The sequence below is a fragment of the Cydia pomonella genome, chromosome 7 (genome assembly GCF_033807575.1).
Source record: "Cydia pomonella isolate Wapato2018A chromosome 7, ilCydPomo1, whole genome shotgun sequence".
NCBI classification, from domain to species: domain Eukaryota; kingdom Metazoa; phylum Arthropoda; class Insecta; order Lepidoptera; family Tortricidae; genus Cydia; species Cydia pomonella.
Window position 1 is genome coordinate 7,134,818 of NC_084709.1, and position 25,783 is coordinate 7,160,600.

Genomic DNA, 25,783 nt, shown 5'->3' on the forward strand with positions numbered 1-25,783 from the left:
AACATTGTAAATGACCTTGCTGAGCCCTACTTCTGTGTACTTATTATTTGCTGAGTTGAATTACTTTCATAGACTTTTCACCATGTTGTTTGAAGAAATCGCGAACATATTACTCTCTGCGTACATGATGCATTTTTACTGTTTAATGATTCTCTATGCATAAAAACATAAAAATAATATATAATTTATTTAAAAATACGTATTCTATCGTTAAAGTGGACTTAAAAATAGTGTTGGTTTACATTTGTCTGAACTAGAATTCCCTGTGTTTCAGGCGAGAAATAAGGTGAACATTGTTTTCATGAAAAATAATTTTCACTTACAAGATGCACAATATAATTTAGCAACTTAATACAATAATACATTGATCGAATAATTGTCCTGTTTATCCTATTGTAAATCCAGTCATATTACTTATAATTATTTTACAACTATTAGTAGTTTTTCTGTCTTGGTAGGTCATATTTTGAAGGGCTTTATATGCCGTTTCTTATAAGTGACATGGTTGATTCGGTCGTTGAGTAAAGATTGATCTTCAAGATCTCATTTCATGCAGGTGTGCTGAAGGACAAAGTCCTATTTTGTTCCCGCGGGAGTTATGGATTGTGAAAAAACAAGCTATAATATAATATAGCTTTTTTTTAAAAATGATGTCACTTATTCATACAAACCAAGTAGTATAAATGAGTTTTACTTTTAAAATGCTGACGTTTATAATTTAATATTTTTGTTTATGTTTAAAATTATTTAGTTTGATTAATTTAACAGCCGTTTAAAATATTTTTACATAATTTTCAATCGTGGCTGAATGCCGAATAGGTCTGTGCCTTCGAAGCCTCACCTGCCAAGAAATTACAAAATGGCGGACGACCACCCTCGTATCCAAAATTTCACTTACCCCCTCGTTGCACAATGTACTATTGTATGGAACATTCCAATTCGAATCTTTCTGAAATCGAGACTGCAATGTTTTTAACTTTTTAATTTTTGATTCACCATAAACTACGCACTTCGCGACCTACTTTCTAAACGGCAAAGTCGACGTTGTCGTCCATTTTTGAGAAAAGTATAATTAAAGCAAACGTGCGTTGTCAGGTGGCGGAGTTCAACATGTGGCTGCCGCTGGACGCGGCGGCGAGCCCGCTGGCGGCGCACGGCGAGGTGCGGCCGCGCAGCTTCCCCATCTACGTGCTCAACGACAGCCACAAGACGCTGCAGATGCGCGCCAAAGTCGTCAAGGTCGGTCACTCGACAGTCTTCTGGCTATTGCAATTCGTACAGGTTGATTCTCGAATCAAATCAACGAAAAATTCATTGAATTAGAGATATCTATACAGTAAGAGCCACCATTTTATTGGTTAATGCGATAAACGCAGATATTTTCATTTACTCATTCATTCCATTCGTGCCAGGTCTTGTGAATGGTTTATCAATGGTTGCTCTAAACAGTATCAAGTCTAATGTAAATAACATTATTTGTGTCAACAAATAACACAAAGCAATATAACTAAAAAAAATGGATTCATTCGTAATGTTCCTCAGCGTTTTTGTGGTTTGAGTTGTTAAAAAGTCGAACCAGATGCCCAAACAATTTTTTTTACCCCCGACTTTTCTCACAACAAGAGTTTTGTAATTTTACTTCTGATGGAATGAAGACGGTTTATGCATTTAGGTTGAGAGGCTGTTTAAATGTTTCTGTATTTTTGCCTACAAATCAATGTTCCACAATATTTCCAGAACAGATAGACTTCTTTAGTTGCGGTTTTCTGTAAACCATTTTGTAACACATCGGGGATGATTCTTAGACCGGTTTGTACTCATCATGATGTTATAATTTAGAGTTTATACCTTAAATTTCGAATTTATTAACCTTGCTTGTTTCATATTAGGAATGGACAACGGTCGGCGGCGTCCTCATGATTGGCTACGAGCTGTACCGCCTGCTCAGCATGAAGAAGGACAAAAAGCCTCGTAAGAAAAAGAAAGCCGAGCTCAAGGCCGAGGAGAAAGAGAGGGAAGAGAGGGAGAGGAACAAGGATAAACCGGACACACTCAACGAGGATACTCAGGTATGGTTCTTATATGTAAGGTTTGCTGAACAACTGGCGGCGTCCTCATGACTGGCTGCGAGCTGTACCGCCAGCTCAGCATGAAGGACAAGAAGCCTCGTAAGAAAAAGAAAGCTGAACTCAAGGACGAGGAGACAGAGAGGGAAGAACGAAACAAAAACAAGGACACACCAGATACGCTCAATGAGGATACTAAGGTATGTTTTTTTTTAATTAGCACTTACCTATGTTTTGTTTAATGTCAAGGGAGATAAATGACATTGACTATTTAATATATTAATATTAGCTGTACAGTTTTGGAGATTATTAGACGCACATAGTCATAGAAATTACAAGGTTCGAACTGTAAAAAGTTAGGTTAGGCAATATTTCTAATATTTGTCCAAACCGTGACTGTAATCTATACTGCTCGCGGCGAATGATGAATCCCGTGACGCTTACAACCACGGGCTGTACAGATGTATTGAACAAGCATTTCCCATCGTATTTTCTCTAAAAAGTTCGTATTTGTTATGCTACTTCAATCAGCTACTTTTTGTACTGAGACTGAAGTAGCTTGACATCGAGAAAATACGATGGGAAAGCAATTCACTAAAATTGTACATAACTTTTAATCGCGTCACTGTCACGTGAATATAAAAATATTGACATTACTTGAACTAATTCCTTGATAATATATGTTATAACATAACATCAAAGGAATAATACTCACACTTTGACATTTGTTCGGTAAACCAATATTTTATCGATCAGAAGACTTCTAAGTTTTATCTCTAAGGTGTACATGTTGAAGCATTGTAGCGTGCAATATTACATAGGCATTGTCTTCAGGGCTCCGATGCTACGTTCCACTCGAAGCTGTCCGACGACTCTAAGCTGGAAGACGGCGAGCCGACGTGCAAGCTCGAGGCCGAAATCAGGGAAGAGATGAAGAAGGAAGAGAAGAAGAATGAGGACGCTCCTACTGATGAGGACAAGAAGCTGTTGGACGGTAAGTCTTCACTTTTCTATGGCTCGGACTATACGTTCCACTCGAAGCTGTCGAACGACTCTAAGCTGGACCACGGTGAGTCGTCGTGCAGGCTGGAGCCTAATATCAGGGAAGAGATGAAGAAGGAAGAGAAGAAGAACGAGGACGCTCCTACTGATGAGGACAAGAATCTGTTGGACGGTTAGTGTGCAGTTTTAGTCACAATTATTTTATTTTTAGGGCAGGTGGTACCTGCGGTATTAACTTCATACCAAAGAGATTTATCTATATGCATACACACACTACACAATAAAAAAATGCTAAATATTTCTATTGAAAAACATTCGAAGTTTTCGGGATCATCTCATCTGCGGAGTATTATTATTATATTATCTGTGGCCGTAGCGCTAAGCATCGAGCAATTGTAACAACCTCAATAACCCAAATAATTGAGCGAGCCTATAGGCTCGATTAAAGTAATTTACGCAGTTAGTAAGTGGCTACATACACAACTTCTTTTTAAATACCACTATCACATTGTACATTGAGTACACTCTACCTACCAATAATTTTATTGATTAGTATGTGTGAAATAAATTGTAATTTTTCAGAAATGTATGAAGCACTGGTTAAACCTGGACCAGACTTGGTAATTTGCGACGAGGGCCACAGGATCAAGAACTCTCACTCAAACATATCATACGCCTTGAAGCAAATGAGGACCAAACGCAGAGTCGTTCTTACAGGTAAGACACCAACTGTCTGATACATTAGAAATCCCATTAAATTATGTACTGTATTTCATTGCAATAAAGTACAAGTTCAAACTGATTTTTAATGCTACATATGGGCGAGTTTTATGGGAAGCAGTATTGGTTTAAATCCAGCCTCGCGTAGGCTTCAGCCTTTGTATTTTCTTCTTCAGTATTATGACTACTGTTTCAATTTATATTTAAAAGATGTCAATTACGGCTAACAACATATTCGATGAGTGGCTGGAGCTTCTTTACGGCGGTTATGTTGCATATTAAAATGTCAACGTCAATAGGGAATATTACGTGAAACTCTGCGCAGGGGGCGCCACTACCACAGTCCATCACAATCTGAGGGTCTGCCGCGAAACGTGAAAATCGAAATTTCGTTATATAACCTCTCTATCACCTTTGCATATTCGAGCGATGTAGAGGCAGATAACTAAATTTTGATTTTCACGTTTCCCGGTAGGCCCTTTGTAAACAAACCGCCTTAATGCATCAATGTCATATTTTATTATCTGTGAAAGCTTGTCAAAAAACAGTTTAAGGCACAGTATGTATAAGTTACTCTAAGGTTTACGAAAGGCGCTAGTGCTGCACTCTGGCGGCAGAACATTTCAGTAATACTCCCTATTATCCCGAGCAGCCGTAATCATCCGGAACGGCTTTGCCATTTAAATATGGAGCTTAATTACTGTGTGGCTTCAAATTCCTGACCTTATGTAATTACACATTTTAATGAATACCCAACAGGCTACCCACTCCAAAACAACCTACTAGAATACTGGTGCATGGTGGACTTCGTCCGGCCGAACTACCTCGGCAGCAAGACGGAGTTCTGCAACATGTTCGAGCGGCCCATCCAGAACGGGCAGTGCATCGACTCCACGCCGCAGGACATCCGGCTCATGCGCTACCGGGCACACGTGCTCCACTCGCTGCTCGTCGGCTTCGTGCAGAGGTGACCCACAGACGACAGAAATATACTACAACCCGTTTAAAATTATCATTTTTAGGGTTCCGTAGCCAAATGGCAAAAAACGGAACCCTTATAGATTCGTCATGTCCGTCTGTCTGTCCGATTCTGTCACAGCCACTTTTTTCCGAAACTATAAGAGCTATACTGTTCAAACTTAGTAAGTGGATGTATTCTATGAACCGCATTAAGATGTTCACATAAAAATAGAAAAAAAACAATAAATTTTGGGGGTTCCCCATACTTAGAACTGAAACTCAAAAAATCTTTTTTCATCAAACCCATACGTGTGGGGTATCTATGGATAGGTCTTCAAAAATGATATTGAGGTTTCTAATATCATTTTTTTTCTAAAATGAATAGTTTGCGCGAGAGACACTTCCAAAGTGGTAAAAAGTGTGTCCCCCCCCCGTAACTTCTAAAATAACAGAATGAAAATCGAAAAAAAATATATGATATACATTGCCATGCAAACTTCCACCGAAAATTGGTTCGAACGAGATCTAGTAAGTAGTTTTTTTTTAAAACGTCATAAAAATTAAAAAAAAATTTTTTTTTTCATCAAACCCATACGTGTGGGGTATCTATGGATAGGTCTTCAAAAATGATATTTAGGTTCCTAACATCATTTTTTTTCTAAACTGAATAGTTTGCGCGAGAGACACTTCTAAAGTGAAAAAATGTGTGTCCCCCCCCCTGTAACTTCTAAAATAACAGAATGAAAAATCTAAAAAAAATATATGATATACATTACCATGCAAACTTCCACCGAAAATTGGTTTGAACGAGATATAGTGAGTAGTTTTTTTTTAATACGTCATAAAATTTAAAAAAAAAATAATTTTCATCAAACCCATACGTGTGGGCTATCTATGGATAGGTCTTCAAAAATGATATTTAGGTTCCTAATATCATTTTTTTCTAACTGAATAGTTTGCGCGAGAGGCACTTCCAAAGTGGTAAAATGTGTGTCCAAAGTGGTAAAATGTTGAACAAGATCTAGCAAGTAGATTTTTTTTTAATACGTCTCAAATGGTACGGAACCCTTCATGCGCGAGTCCGACTCGCACTTTGCCGCTTTTTATTACGATTTCCCGCGCAACGGTTCCGCAACTTAATTTCGTAATTTATTTTCAAGATGTATTTTGGCGTGACCCTTTCAGAATCTTCTTAAGCGGGTTTTACTGTACTTTAATACAATTGACAGACTGGACACCGTAACTTCTAGCGAAGTGACAGACGAAAACAGACGGCTATATTAAAACTCTTTTTTGTGTAAGTAACTGGAATTGGCAACGCAATAAGAGGTAGGGCTTTAAAAAAATGAAATTAACGTTCAAGTGCAATGATTTGTCCCTTTTTAACTACTTAATGCCCTGAAGATGAAAGAAGCCAGGTCGGATTAGGCAGTAATGCTTCCACTACCTAGGGAAATTCAAATACTCTGCCGGCTATTATTCTTAGTATCATCGTTTTGTTAAATATTTAGGGAACTATCATTATTACGTTCTTTATAATAGAATACGAACATCATGTGCGGGCGCTTCGCGAGACACGCCGGCAATGGATCTTCGTACAACATTGTCTGCCTATGTCTGACTGGTTATTATTGGCTGTACTGATTTTAGGTGGTATTTCCGCGCATCTTTTGACTAAAACTCGAGACAAACCAGTCAGTCGGAATAGGAATTGCCAGCCTTGTGAAAAACGACTTCACTTTACTCACTTTTTTTTGTCAAAATGAATAACATTATTAATGTCTCGGCCTGATCCATACTAATTGTAGTATTTTACCTCAGGCGATCGCACGCAGTACTCCAGTCGACACTACCTCAGAAGGAAGAATACGTCCTGTTGGTGCGCATGACGCCGTTGCAAAGGAAACTGTACGACCGTTTCATGAACGAGGTCGTTCGTTCCACGTCTGTGCCAAACCCCTTGAAGGCGTTCGCTATTTGTTGCAAGGTACGTGTGATTTTTTCGTGTATGTGACAACTCTCAAATTTGACAGTTTTTATCTATGATTGTTCCAATTAATAAAAATGGAGCGTACACAAAATAAGAACGTGTAAGCATTGTGCCCATGGAATAATCGATTTATTGCAACAACTTCCAGACTGAATCATCTCACGGAATCTAGATGTTAAGTGGCCAATGCATCATGCGATTTAACGCCGTGCAATTTCTTTCTTTGGGGTTTTGGGAAATCTCGGGTTTATGTGAATAAACCAGAAACAATTCCTGAGCTCAAAAGCCAAGTTCCAATGCGTTATCAGTGAGATATAATGGCTGTGGGGGTCATTTGCCGTATATTTGACTCCATGCATAATTGGAACATGTCTTCTTTATAATGCTAAATAAATATCACACCTTCCTTGAAAAATACATGTTTTTATTTTGAAACGAAAAAGTGCACTCTTATTGAGATACCCTTACCCTGTTGCAATAATACCGTCAACCAGGGTGAATACGGGATTGAAATTTCTTTAAAACTACGCACACAAATTTTATCATGCGATTTAAAGTATTTTTGCATATTTTTTGGTGTAAGGTTAAGAATACTTAATGTACACTGTTGATTATAGATAGCAGTTTCAATTTTATAAAAAAAAAATAAGTAAAAATAAAAAATAGGAAGTAAACAAAAACATTACCTAACAGTACCTTAGTTTAAATTTATTTCAAAATATAATGTTTCCTTAAATTGACACAGACTATTTAGTAAATTAAATTGACGCAGTATACAAAGCTACTGTTTTGATGCATCCCTAACATTCTGTTCAGATCTGGAACCATCCCGACGTCCTGTACAACTTTCTGAAAAAGAGGAGTGAAGCCAACGCCGCCATCGAAGAGGACCTGGATCTAGAAGAGCTCGGAGGCGTCACCAAGGCGGGGCGGGCCAAGAACAGCAAGAACCCGACAGGCAGGAAACCTGGCCGGCCAAAGGTAAGTACTTACTGCTACACTGGTTCACTGTTGGTACTGTTAGAAGATAAGAAGTTACAAATTCCTGTTGCAACAGACCAAATTCAGCGAATTAGCTACATAGGTATACGCAAAGCTAAACACGGATGTCCTTGCAAAAATGGTTCCATGTGCCAGATGAGATTTCATCTAAAATTTGCTTGTTTGCGTTGACTGTCGAAAAACTCGATAAGATAGCGAGAGAATAACCCATAGTCAACATTTTGTCACTTGGATTTGGAACCCATTTCCCAAAGTGCCCTCTGTACTTAGCATCTGACATTTTAACTCTTAAATGCATGATTTTTTCTTTTTGTCTGAAATTAATATATGTGTTACATAATTGTTTACTCATTCTCGGACAAATAATATATCATCGAATTTACTGCTAAATCAGTGTTAGAATTTACGTAGGCTAAATCATATTTATATAAATATATATATTTTCAGTAAGAGATATATGAAAAATCTTACTATTATCAGAAAGGTACACTATTTGTGATATACCTGTGATAATGATTTTCAATATAAAATAATTACAAACCCCGAAAAAAACCGCCTAAATCACATACTAAAAATCACCAACTTTTCGAGATTTGGCAAATTTTCCGCCATTTTGTCTTAAAACTAATGTTATTTTATAAAACTAAAATACTGCGCAGAAACAAAACATCTGAAAGTATATTAATTTACGATCAAAATAATAATAAAGAACTAAAAATTATGATTAGATTTTTAAAACCTGTGAGCTGTCTAATGCTTTGTAGACATTTGGCAACACTATACATTTAAGGATTAAGCCATTTCACCCAAGTATTTTTTGCCAGGGTGCCCCGAAAAAACCAGCTGCGACAATACCACCGAACACCACCACCGGGCCGGCGCCGCCCCGGCCCGGGCCCGGGCCCCACGGGGCCCCGCCCGGCCCGCCGCCGCCCAACCGCCCCGACCAGCCCGGCGCCTACCCCTACAACTACCACAACCAGCCACCAGGCTACTATCCCCCCAATCAACCGCAACCTTACAACCAAAACTACCCCAGCAACTACTACCCCCAGCAGCCCTACGACACCAACTACCCCAACCAGTACCCCCAAAATAACCCAGACATGAACAATCCAGGATACAATCAGAGCTACTGGAACAACGGCAACTACTACAACAATCCAGGCTACTATAACAATCCACAGTATCCTAATAATGCTCCACCACAAAATTACACAGGGAATCCACCCGACTTCAACAATCAACAATATCCGCCCGACTACAACCCGTCGTCGAATGACCAGCAACCCTACCCTGGTAACGCCCTACAACCTTATCAAAACAACCAAGAACAACCAGGGACAAGTTACGGGAACCAACCCCGACCACCGTATCAAGGCTCTTACCAGAATGCGCCAGGATTCCCGGAATATCCTAACGGCCCTCCAGGACCTTCGTATCCCAACAATCAAGCGCCACCAGAATCTTCTTATCCTAATAATCAACCTCCGACGGGGCCTTCTTACCCTAATAATCAAGCACCACCAGGACCCTACCCTAATAATCAACCGCCACCAGGACCTTACCCTAATAATCAACCGCCACCAGGACCTTACCCTAATGATCCAGCGCCACCAGGATCTACGTACCCAAATAACCAACCAGCATCAGGAAATTATCCCAATAACCAACCGCCACCAGGATCTTCGTACCCATCTAATCAACCTCCACCAAGCTACCCCAACCAACCCTATCCACCGCCATATGCCAATAACGAAGCTCCTTACGGGGACAACCAGCCTCCTTACAACTTCTCTGCCTACCCTACCAACGTTCAGCCTAAAGAAGAACCACAAATCAAGACTGAACCTAACTTCCTAAACAATGACGTGAAGCCAAATGTTGGTCCCGGTCCAAACGGCGGTTTCCAACGAAATCAGTTCGACAACACATCACCTTATTTGGGATACAATAGTGGATCTAACTCAGGAAATCGACAGATTAAGAATGAACCCAATCTTGGATTCCAACCTAGTGAAGTCAAAAACGAAACAGGTCCAAATGCACCGCCTTACGGGAATCCAGGTTATAATTACAACCAGACTAACATGCCAGGTTTTCCGAATCAGGGAGATAATAGTACCAATGGGAACTATCCGTTCCCGTCTTACCTTGAAACGAAGCCGCCACTCGGAAGTAACAGCTCCGGAAGTCCGCTCACATCTTGGCCTCTAGACTCAATCAAAACGGAAGTCGACAAACTCAAAACTGAGGAGAAAACTGAAACGAAATCCGAATCAGACGGTGAAGTCAAAATCGCCGATTTAGACACCAAGATGATTGTCAAAGATGACGGGAAGAAAGTTAAAGAAATATCCGGTCTCGCAAAAGACAATACAAAGAAAACTCGAGATAAAAAGGAAAAGACGAGGAAATCTAAAAGCGATGCTTCCGAATCTGAAGATGAGGGTAAAAAACCGAAACAAAAAGGAAAAGGCAAGGAAAGCAAGAAATCTGACAAACCCAAGCCAAGGGGTCGACCTAGACTTGCCAAAGGAAGGAAAGATAGAAAAACTTCTAAGGAGAAAGATGATTCTGAGTCTGAGGACAGTGAAAAAGAAGAGAAATTAAACAGAGAAGAAGAATTAGCTTTAGTCAAGAAGGCAGAAGAAGTAACCTATGATTGGGCCGCTGAATTGCTAAAAGACTATATCCCTGGTATTATAGAGAATTCCTCTAAGATGGAACTTTTCTTCTATTTGCTGAATGAGAGCATAAAGATGGGCGATAGGATACTGCTTTTCAGCCAGAGTTTGTTCACGTTGAACCTCATTGAAGACTTTTTAGAGAGGAATTACATTCCTGGCACAAACTGCTTGTGGGAAAGGAACACTAATTACTATCGTAAGTATTCAAATTGTTCCGTTTGTGTTTACTTACTTAATGCATGATACTTTATTAACATATTTTGGACGACGTATTGCTGGCAGTTTTTCTAAAATGAGTTGCTACATTTAGGAAATAAAAGCGAATATCAGTTATTGCATTTTATTATACGATACAGTATCCTTACGTAGTTTTAATCCATGTAACAATAATTTTATATGAATATGAAATTGACGTTTTGTTTAAAGGCAGGTTTGAAAAGCTCTATCTATTCTATTTTCAACATCTTCCTGTGGCAACAATTGCAGAAACACTCGATCTTCTATAAGTATTATCAAACTTCTCCTTTTCAGGTCTAGACGGCTCAACACACGCGCTAGAGCGAGAAAAACTAATAAACGAATTCAACGCCAACCCAAATATTTACTTGTTCCTGGTTTCGACGCGCGCCGGCTCGCTAGGAATTAACCTGGTCGGCGCCAACCGCGTCATCGTGTTCGACGCGTCGTGGAACCCCTGCCACGACACGCAGGCCGTGTGCCGAGTTTATAGGTCAGTGCCTGTTAACCATTGAACACGATTCTATACTAGCGCTAGAAGAAGCCATCTTGGATCAGATGCCGGCTCGCTCGCTCTATAGCGTCGTTTTTACTTGATTATGAAATGCACTCTCTGAATCACTACATCTAGACTAGATCGTAAGTCAATTGCAGTCAACTCGCAGATGAGAATCTGAAAAAAATAAAAACACATGATCTCTCTCTCTCTCTCTCTCTCTCTCTCTCTCTCTCTCTGTCTCTCTGATGAAAAGCCACATATGAGTTTTTGGGTAAATTAATTTGCTTAGGTTCCGTTATGTTATTCGTTTACCCTATCTTAGAACATTTTTTGAAGAAATAGAAACAAGAAAAATTTACTATGACTATACTTATTCATTCCGACTTGTACTTTTAAGAGTGGCGATTTGAACCAAAGAGAATTGATTGTAATAGAGGTAAATACTACGAAAAAAACGTGCCCCTTAGTTTGACATCCAAGGGATGGAGCTGCACAGCGCCATTTCGTTTACCTGTCAAATTCGAAGCACGAAATTGTCTTAGATTTTACGCATGTTACTCAATCAATGTATCTTTGTCTGAACTCAAAAATAAATCAATATATTTTTTTATGTAATTTTTTACACACAGATACGGGCAGAAGAAACCGTGCTTCGTATACCGCTTCGTAATGGACTGGTGCCTCGAGAAGAAAATCTACGACCGACAAATCAACAAGCAGGGCATGGCCGACCGCGTTGTCGACGAGTGCAACCCAGACGCCGTGCTGTCCATGAAGGAGATCACTAATCTGTGCTTCGATAATGACGAGAAGGTAAGAATTAGTTATTTGACTTAAACATTATCTTAGATCAACGACCGAAAAAGCAAGAAGAAAGGCATAGCCGACCGCGTTGCCGACGAGTGCAATTGCAACCCCATGACAATGAAGGAGACTAATCTATGCTTCGATATTTGTGAGAAGGTAAGAATTAGTCGCTTTTTAGCTTGGTACTGCGACTACTAATCAACAAACGGCATGGCGAACCGCGTGGTCGTGACCACCGACCGACCAGGACTTCTATTTCGATAATGATGATGAAGTCATATTTAAATTGTCTGTGCCACACCTAGATCATTTCTAGCTTGGCATACAATCTTACTATGGCTTGTATGACAGATTATGAAATTGGTTTGAAAAAATGTGTTTGGCTTCGTGACGTTTTTTCCTTTCTGGTTAAAGAAATACCACTTTTGACACTGACAGGTCAGATCCATTACAAATTCATGACCAATTATTACAATCCAAAATAACTTCCATAGCATTCTGATTCATTCACATTGATTTTAATTTGTGGTGTCGAGTGGTGATCGACGCTGCAGTGTGTGCTCTGGTGTTTATGGTTTAATGGGTTCGGTCAGCAGAGTTTTTGAAAAATCGTCGCGCCTTTTTGGATCATTAGGGTTGCCAAAAATATAAATAGCACACTTGAAACCTTTTTCTAGTAATTTCATAGATCCGAAACCTGATCAAACAACGAACGCACGCACTTTTTTTTTTTAGCACAGGAGCGCATGAAAATTGCTGCTAAAAAGGCGTAATCTTATTATCCCTGGCACGCATAGCCGTCTGCTAGTGTTTAGCGAGCTGCGACCTGAACTCACGGTGTCTTAATATATACATACATATAATTACGCCTATTTCCCGGAGGGATAGGCAGAGACCACGGATTTACCTCTTTCGCGTCCTTCACTTTCATAACATTCCTCATACACGCTCGTCGGTTTAGGGTGCCCTGGCCTTTCTTCAGGATTTCCCCGATTTGATTTGATTTGTCTTAGTATATTTGTAAAAAAAATGCTCAGAATGTTATTATTAATGAAATACAAATTGATTAAAATCATGGTGTATATAATTGCTTTGCCAACTGGTAGATATACCTATGTAATGAAAGCAAACGATAAAATTGATTATTCAATTTATTTTTTAATCTCAAGTTTGTAGTAATACAGCGAAAATAATAGAATCCTATTTACTATTATTACAAAATGCCCTTGGCTTATTATATATTACTTTCTACTGTTTCATAGTACAAAACTCTATTACTGAAGATACAAAGGCCGATGCCTCATGATCTAATTGCGTCATTCTACCGTGAAGTTTTTTTCTCCATATTCGTTGATCTGAATCCGGAATTAGTCACACAGTCGGCTGTCTCTAATTTTATTTGTATTGAAAAATTGAGTGTGGTTGGTCAATTGTGTGTGTCAAAACTTTGTTGCGTATTTGTTTAAGATATATAATTTTGTTTCTACTCGTCGACTGTAATGGTTGAATTAAGAATTTCGTATACCAAACTATAATTGCGTACTTTTTTCATGTATGGGCTCCCGACTCAATTCATTTCGATACGCTGTAGTCAACTATAAAAAAAATTTACTAATCACGTGCCGCCGCGCTCTCTTCGAAAAGACTAAACGGGCTACAATAGTCGCGCCATTATGTCTTTTGTGTTACATTTTTGTCTACTGAGATACTTACCAATCTTCATTAATTATTTAGGTTTTATAGTAAAAAAAGTATTATTTTAGACGAGTCCCAGAAAAAGAATAGTATACAATAGTGATATAATCAAGCTTTTCAATCTCGTACCTAACTTAGGTAACTCAGCAAGCTTCGTTGTCTAAACACGGTACTCGACTGAATAGCTCTAGTAATAGTATATAACGATTGTATAAAATACTAAATAAGACAGGCATTGAAGTGTTCAGTAGAATTTACGTTGTTTGAACGCTCTGTTGTTGTCGGAAGTGTCTATAGGGTTTATTGTAGATCCTGCAAGCGACTAACATTAGGTAAAATTTGACACTTTAAAAGGGAGAATTAGACTAAAAGAAGTACTAACAGATCTGAAACTATTTGTTTGCAGGAATCCGAACCCAAAGACCTGTCCGAGCATAAGGACAAGTACCTAGACGTGTTAATGCAGGGCATCATACAGTACCACAGCAAGCTGCTGAGCAAGGAGCCCTTCCAGCACGAATCACTGCTGGTCGATAGGAAGGAGAAGAAACTGTCCAGTGCGGAGAAACGATTGGCTCAGAGAGGGTGAGTGGGATCAAGGATTTCTTACGGATGTCTTAGTTTCCAGGGGGTGTCCATTTATTTTTATTATAACTGCCCAGGACTGGAGTCGGTGAAAGAATATGATTCGAGCCCTACGCCTCAGCAGAGGGTAACAGAATGAAAAGAATATACACATATGTGGTTGCAATAGTGCGTAATCTTAGTTTAGTATTATGTCACTACCTGTGAGTTCCTATAATTGGCTTCCTGTATCTACTATATTTTTCTATGTTAATGTCACAGCTGTTCGATCTCCAAATAAATAATAAATAAAAAAGAAGAAGAAGAAGAGATAACTACAAACTAGGCAACATTCTTGCATTGTTCGGTTACCGTAATAGTAATTCATGAAATGTTTTCATATATTTTAAATAGTAATACATTGTGTTTTTGTAATTTCGATCAAGAGCATTATGTTTTCTCTGTGCTCGGGCTCGAAACGTCTAGATGTATATAAATTTCATTATTCGCGGTAGAATACGTTTAAATTGTTTTATTTTACAAATTAAGTGTTTTGGTTTTGCTTAAAAACCCAACATGTAATTTTGACTTGTATATGGCTTAGGATGCACTGCCTGCGATTAATATCTTGCGGCTTCAGTCTTGCAATTGCGTGCGCTTATGAAGCATGCTGTACGTAACATTTTTTGTGGTTCTGAAACCGCAATAAATTAATCGCAGTGCGTTCTAAGCCTAAGTGATCAAAATACACAAAATGAAGTTCTCGTATTTTGTTTGATACAGCTATGAATTGGAAAAGAAGGCCGCCCTAGCGCCCAAGCCCACGACGGCGTACAGGACGGTCCGCACGGCGGACGGCAGCGTGGTGCAGCGGCCCGTGGGCACCGTGCGGCCCATGCAGCACGGCGCGCGCTGGATCCCGGCCGACGTGTGGCGCCGGCAGGGCATGACCGCGCAGGAGATGACGCTGCCGCTGGGTAACTATCACAGCCCAAGACCTGCTCAATTTCAAGGACACATTATGAATTAATTCACTCATAAAGTGACCATGCAGTTTTACGGCTGGGTGTACACAGTACTGAGAGTGAGAGCCGTGGGCACCGTGCCGTTATCCATGAGGCACCAGCGTAGCGCAAGGCTATACTGGCAGGGTCGCCATGTGATGTTAGGCGTTGTGTGAAGGCACTTAGTTGGCAAAGCTAATTGTATATAGCTACTGACTTAAATAACTTGTAAGTATTACGGTATGCATAGGCATGCGTTAAGAATGGGTTTGTATACTGCACAGTTGTACACCAGAACAGATAACAGTAAAAAACTGTTGCCTCTCCAAAAAAGATTTTTAGTTTATAACATTATTATTATTGGTTAGAAAAAAATAGGTACTAAAAAGATTATTATCTATGCTACTTAATCTATCGAAGTATTAACAGAAGCTAAAATGAAGATTTATACAATTACTGATAAAATGTATGAACAACTTAATTAATGTATGTTAGGTATGTAATGTTATGTTGTCTATAAGGAATGTATTATGGGCCTTGCCTAGATTGGTTACCATCGTCCCATAAAAAATGTCTAACAAAATATTTCCTTTAGACGTGGTGATACCAACCAACTCCGCCGAGAAGACGAACATCGTCCTAAAGGCCGGTCAGCGGGTCATGGTGCTAAAGTCACCGAAGGGCATCTACATGCAGCTGGAGTCGGGCAAGATCATCGCCATCAAAACCTCGTTCAAGGGTTTGGGGCAGAAGGCGGCTGACAACAAGGATAGCAGCCCTATTGGGAAGAAAAGTGAGTTTAATAAATGTTTATCTAATGTATGCATACAGATGCTTGGGAGAAACGCAATAGCACATTACTATAGAGGCCGGGAAACGTAGGTTTGCAGGCCAAGTAGATAAAGACGGCTGAGCGTAACGAAGCCGGGTAGAGATACGCGGCCGGCAACCCCGTTTCTCGCCGAGATTTGTATAGTGCTTTTCTCAAACTTGCAATTAAAACAAAAAATGTAGTCAATTTGTTTTGTGGCCACGTACTCGGCTCGCCACTCTACCAACGGTGTACAACCTTACGCGCGTAAGTCCGCGCGCCTGCGCGATGCGCCATCGCCGTTGCTTAGCAACGAATATGCACAACAAATCACCGTACCGTACCTATAGGGAGCGTGCATGAACTGTAGGAGGCAGCACAGGACCCGTCAGATTTTTGGCGCGTGGCGTAAATGTGATGTATATTGTTCCGATGTAGCCCACAAGATGGCAGAACCTATTATGCACAAGAAAATGATGTTTAAATGTACATGTATATAATTCCGATTCAGGCCACAAGATGGCAGACCCTCCAACGCGCACGGTCCCTATATTTGTTGATGGTTGAAGTTGAATGCCAAGACGTTGTGTCACAATTTGACGTTAAAAAACAAAAGAAGGTTGCTTTACAGTCCTAGCTGTGTAAGGCAGTATGAAATTCCTTTACATAACATCTTCACTCATCGCACCTGATATGTCAATCAATTTTTCGTGTTATGGCTCCATCAAGGTGTTGATGATTCTGCCAATGTCGAGGTTGGATAAGACACGGCTAGTATATGAATCTTATTACGGAATATTTCCCGACATCATTTGACGTAAGTCATGTCATCATTTCATAGCAAGTTTGAGAAAAGGATTTTAACGACGCATTTGTGAAACCAAAGGTGCGATTAAATAAAGAAACTTTTAGTAACTATTATTTTTTTCGAAGTTTTCTTATCTTGGTATCTATCAAAAAGGGCGTTTTGTATCAGATGAATAGAGCGGTTTGTCGGTTGGTAATACATCTTTTGTATTGAAGGTATTGAAATAGTATTTTATACAATCGTGATATAACAGAGAGCTTTTCAGTCAAGTACCGTGTTTTGGCAACGAAGCTTGCTGAATTGCCAAAGTGAGGTACGAGATTGAAAAGCTTGATTATATATTGTATACAATACTTTTTCTACGAGTCAATAAAAATATACTTTAAACTAATAAAATCATACAGGTAAACAAGCCAAAAGTATACAACTATTTAAGATACGCGAGCAGCCGCGATACCTTCATAACCGTACGCGCCCCGGCCGCCGGGACCCGGCGGGGTGGTCAAAGACACCTCCTCGTAGCTCATGAGGCCCTGGTACTTGCTCTGCGCTAAATTCAATTTTTAGAAAGTTTTTTCTCGATTTTGGCCACCGTAGCCTATGGAGACTAACAAGTAATGGTAAGCGGTTTTCGTAGTCTATGGATGTTGCTATATTAAGGGTGTCACATGTGCGTTTAAGATTTATAAAGCAATTATTTCTACTATACAACCTAAAATAAATAATAAATTTGAGCTATCGTTTTGTTTCATCCTCTTGACCGCGGCGAGCTGTGATTGGTCCATTTTATTATAGTTGACTAAACCGTTTCGAAATGAATATTATAGTTGAGTTGGGAGCCCATACATGAATAGTACCCAATTACAGTTTGGTATACGAAATCTTAATTCAATTATTACAGTCGACGAGTAGAAAAAAATATTTTATTTCAGTTTAAATCCTTTGGCTTCCTCCAGAGCAACCTGTGGTTTTCTGAAGTATATAAAAACACGAATCCGCTCGATTTTCCTTCGTACTACAATTTTCATAATGCCAAATACGTTTAGGTGGAATGCATACACTACAGAAATATTTTATATGAAGCAAAGTTATCTAAATATTTATGTTTGTTACAGTCCTAGGCAGCCGTCCAGGCAGCATACCGGGCTCTCTAAAGAATAACTCCGCGATCACGATAACTTCCAAGAGCGGCCCCCGCCCCGGCTTCCAGCGGGTCCTCACGCGGCCCGCCATCATCGGCCACAACAAGCTCGGCCGGCCCCTGCTGCCCGGCCACAAGGTGGCCGACATGCGGGGCCTGCCCGGCCACAAGCTGGCCGACATGCGGGCCCGGCTCGGCGACGCGCGCTCCTACGGCGCCCTGCGCCCCCGCCCGCCGCCGCACCCCGCCCGCATCCTCCGCCCGAACCTTCCGGGATCGCTCAGCATAACGAAAATCAGGAGGGACGCGAAAAGATCTGATAATGAAAATAGCGACTCTAATCCCCCGACCAAGATAGACTCCGACGATGACACTCAAATCCTAGACAGCGACGATGAAGAAACGGAAAAGGCGAAAAAAGCAGCTAGCGAACAAAAATCAAAGACCCTCGCGGAAAACTCTGAAGATTCAAAATCTTCCACTAGCTCTGATAACCAAAAGAAAAGTGCCAATACTCAAGCGAAACTTTCGGAACCTATCGTTTTGACTACCGATGAAAAACTACCCTCGGAGGAGGCTCTAGAAGTCAAAAATTCTGACACTAGTGATTCCCATTTAAGCGACGATTCTAGGACGCGCGTAGACAACTCTCGAACGCCCCCGATGGATAACGTCGAGAGGAAAATTAATTTATTGAAAAACTATAGGCATCAAAGACCCGGCAGTAGACCTCAAACGGAATCCAGCTTGAGCATATTAGAGAGAACGGCCAGCGTGCTAAATAAGGAGGGCATGCCGGACTTCCGGAGGAACCTAGACGATATAACGCAGTCGTATTCCCCCGGCGGCGACGAAAAGCCGGGGTCGAAGTCGAAGAAGAAAAAGTCTCCCAACAAGGAGGGCGAATCTCAGAGTCAGTTTAATTCCGGGATGTCTCATAGTGTGTCTAGTCTGCTGGGGTCGCCGGGCGCGAAGCGGAGCGAGCTCGGCGCGGCGCCGCCGGCCCCGCCCGCCCCGCCCGCCCCGCCCGCCCTGGCCGACCCGGCCGCGCCGCCCGCGCTCGACGGCGAGCCGCCCCAGCAGCCCTACCCTGCCCCGGGACAGCCGCCGGACGCGCCTTACGCGCAATATCCAGGTTCGTATATAAGCTTTACATAAGGTAAATTCTTGAAGATAAGTTACTGAAGTAAACTCAATTTCTTGAAGTTAAGTTACTTTGCATAGAAGTCTATTTTGTGAATTCTCGCGTGACAAATATGAACGTTATATTATAACTAATCTGCGTCGTTTTAGGTTACGGCATGAACTACGGCGCGTACCCCAATTCGCCGTACTACGGCTACGGCAACTACCCGGCCGGCTACGCGGGCTACGCGCCGCCCGCGCCCGCGCCGCCCTACCCGCCCGCGCCGCCCGCCGGCCTGGCCGCGCCGCCCGACTACCTGCCGCCCAACCCGCAGTGGTAAGCCGCCCGGGCAACTTCAAACTACCCGGAGGTGGTTTGAACACGAGTCGAGCCTGCAGGGTGAGACTTATTTTTGCGGTCGCTAAACGTACCCTGTACGGTTAAAGTGCGGTACATCTTACATCAGTGCGACAAAAGTGTTCTTTAACTTACCCAGCTCTGGTAGTGTGGCGAAACTGGTAAATTGAACAGTGTTGATGTGACTCGAGATTCTAATCCTAATATGAGTGATGTAATTTTAGATGTTCTTTTCGAGGAGTGTGAATGTGTAATGGCTGCGGTCCATCGAGGGAGGCTACGAGTTGTGTTGCTGTTTTATACTTAATTTACTTAGTGCCGCGCTGTGAATTTTTATATCTCCTTTATTTTCTAAATTTGTATGCAAAATTTATTGTAGTTTATCTTCTATTTATTATTTTCTACGAGTCTTAAAGTTTTTTGCATATGCTGTGAAATTGTCCCTAATTTGGATTTATTCTATTCATCCCTGCGTCATTTTATAGGAATTATAGGAATGCTTATAACATGGTAAGCGAGGTGAAATGGAAACACTTGCCTCTTTGGTACTTATTATTTAAGTAGGACGATACGCGGGCACCTTTTTATCATAATAACCAGTGTCAAATGCGACTAGTGAGTCATTAGTCGTTACGATGTAAATGAAATGATGTCTTTCCAATGTGCGGCTATGCGTGAATCTATGGATGTGATATGTTGGTTAGCGTTAGATATAGCGTGTATGATGGTATTTATCTATGTAATTTTTAGCTTAGATAGGATGCCCACTTATACTAATTAAATATCTTAGAAATGTTCTCATTTATCCATTCAATAGAGCCGTGATATGTGTAACATTAACATAGTAGAATGTATGCAGACTTGCATAGAAAACTATTTATCTAATCTAGTTTATATTTCAAGTGTTCCAAACTCGAAAAACAATATCTTTTAATATAGATTTCTATTTTTTCTTTGGTGTGTTATAAGAGAAGTGATTATCTAATAGTTTATTTTTTATTTTTACATTTGATGTGAATGGCAACAAAAATCTTTTCTCAATAACCGTGTGCTGTTTAATTTAAACGTCGCTTACGCAACCATGTTCTTTTTAAGCTTTTTCTTTGAAGACTGGCGGACACTTATATTGAACATGCTATGTACATACGAGTATTGGCTATGTGCAAACGCCTTCGGGCTACATGAATTATTTATCAGTTAACATTTTAACAATGACATGAAAATGGGCATTTATGCCACGGCATGTTCTGTGATCGATTTGACTTCCCCTAAATGCACTTCGCACATAGCCAATATCTGTCGACCTTAATTAACTGATGTGTAATTAGCAGCACATAATATGCTGTCCCACAGATAATTACATGTAATTTCGTAAAGCGACGGGTTTTCAATGTACCAGATTATTGAAAGACGTAATTGTGATATTAATGAATTAGCTTTTTTGGTAACCTGGTACTAATTACTGAAAATCTTTAATTTTTTTAACTCAATGCTTTGAAGCTTGGTGTAGCGTATACGCCTGTGAATTTTCACATATAGATGTGATGTGATAGTCTGATAATTTATGTGATTTATGTCACAACTACGTTTACGTTAGCAGTATTATATTTTGCTTATGTATACGAATTTCGCAAAGTACCTATAGATTACATAATAGTGTAAGTTAAAATCGACTTTTAATTGACTAAGGAAGCAAATGAATTACTTTATGTGTATATAGTTCTCGAAATATAATTTCTAATAAGTGCCAGATCAAAAAAAAAAAGGGAACATGTGTAGTTTCTAGACATACTAATAGATGCTGAAAAACTACATTTGTGGTATACTTGACCCACATGCATTTGACATTATAGGCGGGAAGTCTCTGTACTTGACTGTACCTATTTAAAAATATCAGGACTATCTGTGAGCTGCAATTAGACTTTCGGTCCTTACTACAAGATTTACTCTATTATTTAATCGAACATTAAAGCTTCATTTACAGGGAGCGAGAACTTTCATGCAATATTCGATACATTGCTAACTACATAGTACAATTCAGTCGATGGAACAAATACCGCAATAAAGCGCATGCATGTTCTTGATCCGTCTAAATGGGGCTTAAGGGTCCCCAACAAGCTCGGTTCTCCATACAAACGTAGTTACGTTCTCATTTTAAAACGACCAGCTAGATTGCTCTGAAACTTTGTACTTACAATTGGATAAGTATAACTTATAGATATATCTAGTCCTGTAATTAGTTTATGTAGCTTCAGATATTATAGTAAGAAATACAGCATTTTATAAATTGGAGCTTTATAAACTAGACGTGATGTCATTGTATGTGCAAATTTTTATTACAATCCAACACGTAGTTTTTTTATTTTTTATGATAACGAAACTCCGAACGAAACGCTCTGCTAAAAGTAGCTGTGTAGGTACTGTATGAAGATTATATTTCGAGAGGTATAACTTTATTATGCATTGAATCTCGCACACCAGATGAAAAGTAGAAATAACGCTGACATTATTTTTTAAATTTATAGCCATTCGTGTGTTGCCCTGTGTACAAATAAGTGGTCGGCGATAATGTTCGAAGTGATACATAACTGCATTTTAAATTGATCCATATTACTGTACCGGCGATATCTAATAAAGAAATCAGTAAACAGTAACTAACTTGTTTCTTTTACGGGTATGCCTATAACATATATATTACCATAAAAACAGATAATTTTAACGTGTTAGTATTATAACTAGTTATATTTAACCGTATCGGTAGTGTAAATAGCTATAAACATGAATCGTGTTTTATATTCCAAGTGTAATGATATAATTTCAATCATATCAAAATGCTGTTGCATCCGCAATGCCATTATTACAATAGATAATTTTATGCTAATTAACGTAACATACGTTACATAGCTTGTCTGGTCACACATTTAGGCTACGTTCAGATGAACGCGCGGTGCCGCGCGGTTTGCTCAGCGCGCGGTTCAAGATCGTAACAAATGTATGTTGCTGTACACATGAGCGCGCGGCGCCGCGCGGCACCGCGCGCACCGCCGTGTACCGCGCGCAAGTTCTTGTCCCGCGCGGCGCCGCGCGGGACACGAACTACAGTCCTGCCTCGACCTGTTCAGATGACCCGCGCGGTTTGAGGCGGTTGGACGCACGGAGCGACGTACAAAATGGAGGAGGAAATATGTCTCGATTTACTTATTGACGAAATTGAAAAAAGAGATGCGATTTGGAATCTTAATTCGAAGCAATATTCTAATAAAATAATAAAGAGAAGGTCATGGGAAGAATTGAAAAAGAAAAAAAAAAAAATCGATCTGCGTGCAATCTCAGTATAGGATATAAAGTCACAAACAGGCTTAAACTAAGTCTATGACTTAGAACAGGGTGCACCCAGTATCGTCTTTGCTTTCGACGACGACGTCGCTGTCTGCGGTGTAAAATCCATAAGCAAATTGCCTGCTCCACTTCCATCCTGGCTGAATGTTCACGATAGACTGCCCAAAATATTAACGATAGATGTTTACAGAAACAATGTTTCAGCTTACATAGTGTGGACACTGTGGACGGTCTGAGATGCAATGAACTTGGCGATAAACAAATAGTGTTTACCGCAACTATTTCTGTGTTTCAGAAACACGTGGATTTCTGTTTCTGAAACCTTGTTTCTAAACAAAATGTTTATAGCGAATACGGGGCTTTAGATAAATGTTAACGACGGTACGGTAGGCTTTACGTACTTGTTGCCCAAAAGTAAGAAACTCTGCCTCCAGGGTCTCGTGTCGGACCGTTTGTATCTCACGCCCATCATGTTTGACCGCTAAATTTAACGCTTTAGGTTTTTGTCATTGTTCTATTTGCGGTACTGTGGAGAATCGATGCTTCGCCTCAAAATTACAATATTCTTTGTACATTTCCAGGGTTTTTTTCGAGTAAATTTTGGTACGCAGTTATTGTATTTGAAACAAAGAATAGAACAATAATTATTTCACTTTTTGTGATTCTGTATATTCTTTATAAATCATAACCAGGCTTCGGGGTATTTTTAGCACGGTAAGACTAAAACGAGCTATGGAGTCGTTGCCAACTTTATAATTTAAGTCATACTCATCCTCATTGATTAAGTTCCTCCGGATCCTTTTTTTAAATATTCTGACTACTTATATGTAATACTTTTTACATATATGTAATTAAATTTGTCATTATAAAAATATAATCAATATCCAAGAAAAGCCATCGCAATACCGAACGCTCAATCCGCATTGCTGGATATGAACATGAACATGCCAAACGAGCTTAGTTTTATTAAAGACAATTATCAAGTTATTGTTGAATCTATTACAAAATTACAGTGTACTAGTATTCCAATAAAGCAAGTGTTTCAAATAACACTTGACACAATTTTTTACATGTTTTAGCCCTGACACAATTAAAGATAAATTCGAAAAAGTTCGTAAAAGGAACCCGGATATTAATGAAATACGAATGATGGCAAGCTCACAACAATTTGAGGAAGTTATAAAACATGGTACTTTAATTTCAGTCGATGTAGAAATATTTCATAATTGGATTTTTAACTAACACTCGCACACAAACATTGCTTTCACTCCACAATACATTAAAAAAATGACAATTATTTGCACATTTTACAACTGGACTGATGAAATGAACAACTTACACGTCTTACCACGTAAAGATTATAAAGGACTTTAAGGACTCATTCATATAGCTACGTATTCTATGGATATTGATTGTTCTATGGATTTATGGTAGTACCTGCATATTATTTGTTGTTCGTCAATGAAGATGTTGGTGATTTTTTTTGCGGTGGGAGGGTGGGAACATTAATTGCATGTAAAAATACGCAAGTAAGTATAACGGGTTAGCACTGATTGACTAGCATGTTATGTTGTCGCGGATCAGCAAAGTAATATTTTTATTTTTTCCTACTCCTCTACTGTTATCTGTCATTTATGCATTCATTAACACGAATATAAGAACATACATAAAAGATTTCAAGAAAAGTCTATATTGTCTATTCCTCATAAAAGCTCTTGTGCTTTTATAAGCTATAATGTTACTGCGATTAATGGCTACCAACCTAACAAAACCAAAACGAATACAGTTTTAAACTAAGTGCATTGCTGCCAACTTACAAAATATTCATTTGGTTGCATAGTAAAAATAATTACTTCATAAGTCAGAAACACGCATGTGACACCCGTAATATAGCAACACCCATAGACTACGAAGACCGCTTAGCGTTGCTGATTAGTCTCCGTAGGCTACGGTGGCCAAAATTGAGAAAAACTGTCCAAAATATTAATTTAGCAAGTAGCAAGTACCAGGGCCTCATGAGTTACGAGGAGGTGTCGCCGGCCGGCCGGCCGCGGCCCGGGGCGGGCCGGGCGCGTAACAAGGGATGCTCGCGCGTCTTGGCTATATACTTTTGCTGTAATTTGTTTACCTAAATTAAGATTTATTTTTGTTGACTCGTAGGAAAAATATTGTATGCAACGTTGTATAAGTAGGTCAAAAAATTCTCGTGGCGTATTCCTTTACAATGTTCGCCTACGCCTTCGGCTCCGGCTCACATTGTAACTCACGCCACTCGCCTTTTTTGACCCTTCTTATACAACTGTTGCATAAAATACTATTATGCAACAGTTGTATAAGAAGGGTCAAAAAAGGCGAGTGGCGTGAGTTACAATGTGAGCCGGAGCCGAAGGCGTAGGCGAACATTGTAAAGGAATACGCCACGAGAATTTTTTGACCTACTTATACAACGTTGCATACAATATTTTTCCTACGAGTCAACAAAAATAAATCTTAATTTAGGTAAACAAATTACAGCAAAAGTATATAGCCAAGACGCGCGAGCATACCTTGTTCCGCGCCCGACCCGCCCCGGGCCGCGGCCGGCCGGTCGGCGACACCCCCTCGTAACTCATGAGGCCCTGGTACTTGCTACTTGCTAAATTAATATTTTGGACAGTTTTTTCTCAATTTTGGCCACCGTAGCCTACGGAGACTAACAAGCAACGCTAAGCGGTCTTCGTAGTTTATGGGTGTTGCTATATTACGGGTGTCACATGCGTGTTTCTGACTTATGAAGTAATTATTTTTACTATGCAACCAAATGAATATTTTGTAAGTTTGTTAGGTTGGTAGCCATTAATCGCAGTAACGTTATAGCTTATAAAAGCACAAGAGCTTTTATGAGGAATAGACAATATAGACTTTTCTTGAAACCTTTTATGTATGTTCTTATATTCGTGTTAATGAATGCATAAATGACAGATAA

General features: G+C 39.8%; 1 protein-coding gene across 2 annotated transcripts in view; it reads left to right on the plus strand.

Annotated features, from left to right (window-relative positions):
• The window catches only part of LOC133519702 (uncharacterized), a 28,542-nt gene extending 6,409 nt beyond the window's left edge, over positions 1-22,133 (plus strand). For both annotated transcript variants that reach the window (XM_061853758.1, XM_061853757.1), the window contains exons 9-23: positions 1,096-1,239; positions 1,890-2,069; positions 2,901-3,060; positions 3,651-3,785; positions 4,548-4,755; positions 6,570-6,735; positions 7,555-7,719; positions 8,565-10,626; positions 10,962-11,160; positions 11,796-11,979; positions 14,075-14,253; positions 15,016-15,209; positions 15,832-16,029; positions 17,971-19,131; positions 19,290-22,133. In XM_061853758.1, the coding sequence (XP_061709742.1) occupies positions 1,096-1,239; positions 1,890-2,069; positions 2,901-3,060; positions 3,651-3,785; positions 4,548-4,755; positions 6,570-6,735; positions 7,555-7,719; positions 8,565-10,626; positions 10,962-11,160; positions 11,796-11,979; positions 14,075-14,253; positions 15,016-15,209; positions 15,832-16,029; positions 17,971-19,131; positions 19,290-19,462 (5,508 nt within the window). In that variant the 3' untranslated portion in view covers positions 19,463-22,133. The remainder of the gene's footprint in view (positions 1-1,095; positions 1,240-1,889; positions 2,070-2,900; positions 3,061-3,650; positions 3,786-4,547; positions 4,756-6,569; positions 6,736-7,554; positions 7,720-8,564; positions 10,627-10,961; positions 11,161-11,795; positions 11,980-14,074; positions 14,254-15,015; positions 15,210-15,831; positions 16,030-17,970; positions 19,132-19,289) is intronic.
• The last annotated feature ends 3,650 nt before the right edge of the window (positions 22,134-25,783 follow it).